At 31.3% G+C, this 6,341-nt stretch overlaps 1 protein-coding gene across 1 annotated transcript in view; it reads right to left on the minus strand.

Moving 5' to 3' along the window:
- LOC107723777 (receptor-type tyrosine-protein phosphatase mu-like) overlaps nucleotides 1–6,341 on the minus strand; it is a gene marked incomplete at its 3' end in the record, with an annotated part of 134,985 nt that overhangs the window by 34,986 nt on the left and 93,658 nt on the right. Inside the window, exon 5 of the mRNA XM_016532488.1 lies at nucleotides 1,000–1,115. Coding sequence (XP_016387974.1) covers nucleotides 1,000–1,115 — 116 coding nt within the window. The remainder of the gene's footprint in view (nucleotides 1–999; nucleotides 1,116–6,341) is intronic.

A 6,341-nucleotide genomic window follows, 5' to 3' on the forward strand; every position in this document is an offset into this window, starting at 1 on the left:
AAAATCATTAGGATATTAAGTATAGATCATGTTCCATGAAGATATTTTGTACATTTCCTACTGTAAATAATCAAAACTTAATTTTTGATTAGTAATATGCATTGCTAAGAACTTCATTTGGACAACTTTAAAGATGATTTTCTCAATATTTAGATTTTTTTGCACCCTCAGATTCCAGATTTTCAAATAGTTGTATCTCGGCCAAATATCGTCCTATCCTAACAAACCATACATCAATGGAAAGATTATTTATTCAGCTTTCAGATGATGTATACATCTCAATTTCCAAAAATTGACCCTTATGACTGGTTTTGTGCTCCAGGGTCACAAATGTGAAGAAACTCATTTTTGGTTGCTCTGTTGTTTGCGAGTGTTCTGCAGTGACGACGGATTCTGTCACTGCCTCTTCATCAGTCATTAACACTAGGGTTGGGTATCGTAAGAAATTTTCCGGTTCCGATTCCGGTTCCAGTTTTGCCTAACGATTCCCGGTTCCGGTTCCATTTAGATTAACTATTATTGTTTTTTCTTCACTATTTTACCTTCATTGAATGTAGTGTTGCTGGAGGGTAGTAAGTAATGTTGAGTAATGCTAGTCCATCAATCACATGTGCTTCAAAGTTTGTTTTTTACACTATCAATAACATTTTGCTTTTCAAGCAGGAATAAGCAGGTTGGCCAAATAGTCCCTTGAGGGCCAAGCACTTGTTCATTTCCCTAAATTAATGAAATATTAACATTTATACATATACCCATGTATACACACATGCCATAAAGCCCCTATTTTACAAATAATAATGCAGTCAGGAGATGGTGTGATGCAATGAGTGGTTTCCACATTTTTAAACATTTAAAATGCATGAAAATAAATATTTTCCATCACTTTGTTTATCACTCTTGAAATGACCTGACCTAGGGTTCCCAACCCTAATTAACACACACATCATCATCATCATCATCATCAATGAAAAGACTCTTGCAGTTGAGAGAGTGTCTGACCTGCAGCCAGAGGTTGAAGCTGTCTCTCCATTCTCCGTTGACGGTGCAGAGGAACGTAGCGGTCTGTCTGGCGTTCACCTCCACGCCTTTGATATGGAGAAAGTGTGGCGTGTTCACTGCAGAAACACAGACGAGCCGTTAATTCACACGCTAAACACACTACCAGTCGAACAGTAAGATTTTTAATGTGTTTTAAAGAAGTCTCTTCTGCTCACCAAGCCTGCATTTATTTGATCAGAAATACAGCAAAAGCAGTAAAATTGTGAAATATTTGTACAATTTAAAACAGCTGTTTTCTATGTGAATATCTATTAAACTGTCATTTATTTATTTTATTTTATTTATTAATTACAGAAATTAATAAATTTACTTAGCAAGGATGCTTTAAATTGATCAAAAGTTATGATAAAGACATTTATAATGTTACAAAAGATTTCTATTTCAGATAAATGCGGTTCTTCTGATGAGATCTCAAGAGTGTCTCAAACTCTGATCAGTTTTGACAAAAAACAAAGTTTGCAAACGAGAGCCAAAGACCTTAGGAACTCAAATATTTCTCTTATTCATGACTAAGAATTTTATTCACTATAATGTGCATAATGACTGGTGCATCAAAACCAAACTATATCACACAAAACTATTTCCTTTAAAAAATATAAATATTTTTTATTTTGACTTAAAGTTACTATATCTACAAGTTAAGATATAATTACCTAAAATGCAAAATTGCACAAGGCATTAAAACTTATTTCCAGAAAATAATTATTTTATTTTCTATTTATGTATTTATTTATTTTTTGAAATGGAAATTTCGTTAAGCATAGACCTAACAAAATTTAGTGCATTGTATCCCTAAAACAAGAACAAAATCTATCAAACAAAACATTGTTTCCTTTATAAATATTTTTAAATTAATTATTTATATATTATATTTATATGTTACATTTACATGTTAATTATTTACCTAATAAATAATTTGTAATAATTTATACAAAAAAAAAATTATTTTTTTTTTTGGTACTTTTTTTCACAAAATTAATAAGGCTTATACTTAAAACAAGTATTTTTAAAACAAATCTTAGTTTCACCAAGACTAAAACATCTCTCATATTCTCTCTAGTTCAATAAAACACACAGTGTGTCCAAAAACACCAAAAAGACTTCAATAATCTCTCGAGTTTCAGATGAGATCTCAACGATGTCTCAGACTCTGCTCAGATTTGCCAAACGATCAAAAGTCAGAGTTGGATCTCAAATATTTCTCATCAGACGATCTGAGCTGCTCTTCTCATTCATTTATAACTCTCTACTGGTTTTACTGTAAATCCAACAGCACACATACTGATTCATTTATTAGGGTTCAATGTGATCTTAACCTCAGTCTCTTCAACTGCGCCAAAGATGTTTTATTACCGACATCAATATCTCCCTCTCGACCTCCTTGTTTTTCAGAACGAGTGCAACACAAAAATCATTATTGATTTCTCATTTAATCTGCACTCAGCTAATAATATTCCCCTAAAACTCTAACCTTAACTCTATTGATTTAACAGCGAGTTCTCATTAGTCTCTGCTACAAAGCGCACTCATATCTGGGTCAATGTGCATTTAAAACCAAACGCATCTGTGAGATGAAAGCTCATTTAAATCAGGTTATGAAGTCTAATATTTGACTCGGGCCACCTTGAGTTGATCCGCGGAAACACTGCTAATTCAATCAGTGCCTGTCTCCGTTCTTCCTCGCGCTCTTCAATATTTCAGCAGCCACCTTTATATCTCCAGCGCCCATCTTCTCTCTCTGATCGCTAAAGAAGCGTTTCTTTCCGCTATGATGATAGCGAGACCGTCAGAGAGCGATGCTGTGCCGTATGCATGCACTCATCAGAGCTTCAACACAATCATCCTTCACAAATCCGTCATTAACACTATATAAACATGTTGATATTGACCTCTGATTAGCGAGTTCATCTCTGAGACGCACTGCTTGTGTTACTAGCGTTCTGTATAATGCATGCATATATATATGTGTAGCTCTGGAGCACAAAAGCAGTGTTAAGTCGCTGGGGTATATTTGTAGCAATAGCCAACAATACATTGTATGGGTCACAATTATAGATTTTTCTTTTATGCCAAAAATCATTAGGATATTAAGTAAAGATCATGTTCCATGAAGATATTTTGTAAATTTCCTACCGTAAATATATCAAAACTTAATTTTTGATTAGTAATATGCATTGCTAAGAACTTCATTTGAACAACTTTAAAGATGATTTTCTCAATATTTAGATTTTGTTGCACCCTCAGATTCCAGATTTTCAAATAGTTGTATCTCGACCAAATATTGTTCTATCCTAACAAACCATACATCAATGGAAAGATTATTTATTCAGATGATGATGATGTATAAACCTCAATTTCACAAAATTGACCCTTATGACTGGTTTTGTGCTCCAGGGTCACATACATATATATATATATACATATATACTATAATGCACATTATGTCTTATATATTAGGCAGTGTTGATTTACACTAAGTGCAAATAGCTGAACTTGTTGGCAGGGGACATTTTCAGTACACATACTGTATGTTTAATGATTTCCAGTACAAATATCATACAAATACATTTTTTTACGTCAAGATACATTTACTTGAGAAGCAAAATGAGAGAAGATATTGTGTCTTGTATTTTGAATTTTTTTTATTAAGTAAGTTTAAGCTTAAAATTTTTTAAAAATATATATATATTTATGCCAATGAGGTCAGAAAAATAAATTTGTTTTTCCTTTGAATTCACCCATATGTTGTGTTTTGGTCATTTTGACCTGGAGAGGATTTTCTTTTTCCTAAAAATGCTAGTTAATGTTATTGCATTGAACAAAAACGTAAAAAAATAAAATAAAAAAATATTTTATTTTATTTTTTTTTTATTATTTTTTTATTTTATTTTTTTATTTTTTTATTATTATTATTATTATTATTATTAGCCTATTAGAAAATCTCTTTATTTCTTTTTGTTCCTATTTCGATTTGTTGTTAAATCAAACTTCAGTCATTCAAATATTTTTTTGTTTTGTTTTGGGGATTTTTTCCCCACCTTGTTACACTTGTGGTGTTCCCGATCAAAAATGGCCGGCCTAAAAAAATTTAATTTCTTATGCTATATTATTAACAAATATTGGATTTAATCTTTTTGTCCACTTGATTTTGTTTCAATCAGCACAGGTTTTGTGTTTCTGTTTAGAACTGATTGATCATAGGCCTCGTTGATCTGAGCTTATGCACTTCAGTTTTTGAGTGAATATTGCTAAAATTATCCACAAATAATGTTGTGCTAAATTAAAAAGTAAACAATCAAACGATCGAATCTAATATTTGGTGATTATATAACATAATGATTTTGAAAAGGCTGGTTAAAATTAGGTAAAGGATTTTCAGCACAGTGCAAGGGTTAAATCTATTTTATTTATTTTTTAACAGCAGCGATCACGATTTTGCACAAACAGTGTCTCCAGGAACCTTCTTTTAAGTCAAGAAAGAGAGAGAAAGGTTAAAAACCATAAAGTCCGGTCCATTCATCCCTAAAAAGGGAAAGTCCCTAAAAAGTGCACTGCATTATAGTATACACTATTGCAATTTTAGATCATCTGGGCATTCCATGTGTATCCCAATTCCATTTTGTGCCTAAATTCATATTGCATACTTCTTTCTTTCATACACAGTAGTATGTCACTCTGAGCACTGCCAGTCAAACAGTATTTTCTCAGTAAATCCACTTGAGCTCGACGTATTCCTGGTTTAATCTGCTATTAAGGGACTGAATATCTACTTCACCATCTATAATCTGTATTCTATTCACAATCACTGAACAATAAACAGTTCACATGAGGATAATCCAATCAAATGGTGTTACAGTCACATTCATCAGCATCTGCACACTTCTGCTCTAAACTGCATTATTTATATATTATGAAGTATGCATCTCATGGCCATTCTATCATATGAATACAGTAAAAGCTCATTTAAAAGAGACAAAAAGAAGAATTAGGTATAATAAATATGGTAACACTTTACAATAAGGTTCCATTAGTTAATGTTACTTACTGTATTAACTAACATGAACAAACAATGAACAATACATTTATTACAGTGTTTATTCATCTTTGTTAATGTTAGTTAATGAAAATACAGTCGTTCATTGTTAGTTCACAGTGCATTAACTAATGTTAACTAGCACCGTTTGATTTTAATAATGCATTAGTAAATGTTGAAATTAACGTTAACTAAGATTAATAAATGCTGTAGAAGTGTTGTTCATTCTTAGTTCGTGTTAACTAAAGTAGTTAACTAATGTTAACTTATGACCCTTATTGTAAAGTGTTACCATAAATATGTGTATATATATATATATATATATATATATATATATGCAATGTATTATTATTGTAATAATAAATATTGTATTATTTACACTCTGGCAGTAAATTATCTATATGTAATTTTTTTTTTTAGCATTTTAATTTTTTTTGTAATCTGATTACATGTAATCAGTTACTACCCAGCAATTTAAAAAAATTTTAATTTTAATTTTAATTTTAATCATTTTAAAACAACTGTTTTCTATTTTAACATATTTTGAAATGTAATTTATTCCTGTGATGCAAAGCTGAATATTCAGCAGACAATGCATGTTTAATTAAATAATGAAAAGCATCATAATAAAAAATGAACTAATTCATTATTTTATGTATATGCCTAAGTTAGGAATAATTAAGAATTTTAATCTCTTCTGCTCAGTAAGGCTGCATTTATTAGCTCAAAAATACAGCAAAAAAAGTAATATTGTGAAATATTATTATCATTTAAAGTAGCTGTTCTCTATGTGAATATATTGTAAAATGTAATTAATTCCTGAGATTAAAGCTGAATTTTCAGCATCATTACTCCAGTCTTCAGTGTCACATGATCAGTTAAAGGGGTCATATGATGCGATTTCATTTTTTCCTTTCTCTTTGGAGTGTTACAAGCTCTTGGTGCATAAAGAAGATCTGTAAAGTTGCAAAGACTAAAGTCTCAAATCCAAAGAGATATTCTTTATAAAAGTTAAGAGTTAATCACGCCTACCTAAAACGGCTCGTTCGAACACGCCCCCACATATCTACCTCACTATGTGGGAAGATTTGCATAACGCCGCCCAAATGTTCACACAAAGAAAGAAGGCCTAACTTTTATTCTCGCTGTAATATTGAAAAGTGAAAAGTGAAAAAGTGAAAAGTGACGTGACATGTGGCCAAGTATGGTGACCCATACTCGGAATTAGTGCTCTGCATTTATCCCATCC

This window comes from Sinocyclocheilus rhinocerous, unplaced genomic scaffold, assembly GCF_001515625.1.
Source record: "Sinocyclocheilus rhinocerous isolate Xijiao unplaced genomic scaffold, SAMN03320098_v1.1 scaffold94, whole genome shotgun sequence".
Taxonomy (NCBI): Eukaryota; Metazoa; Chordata; class Actinopteri; order Cypriniformes; family Cyprinidae; genus Sinocyclocheilus; species Sinocyclocheilus rhinocerous.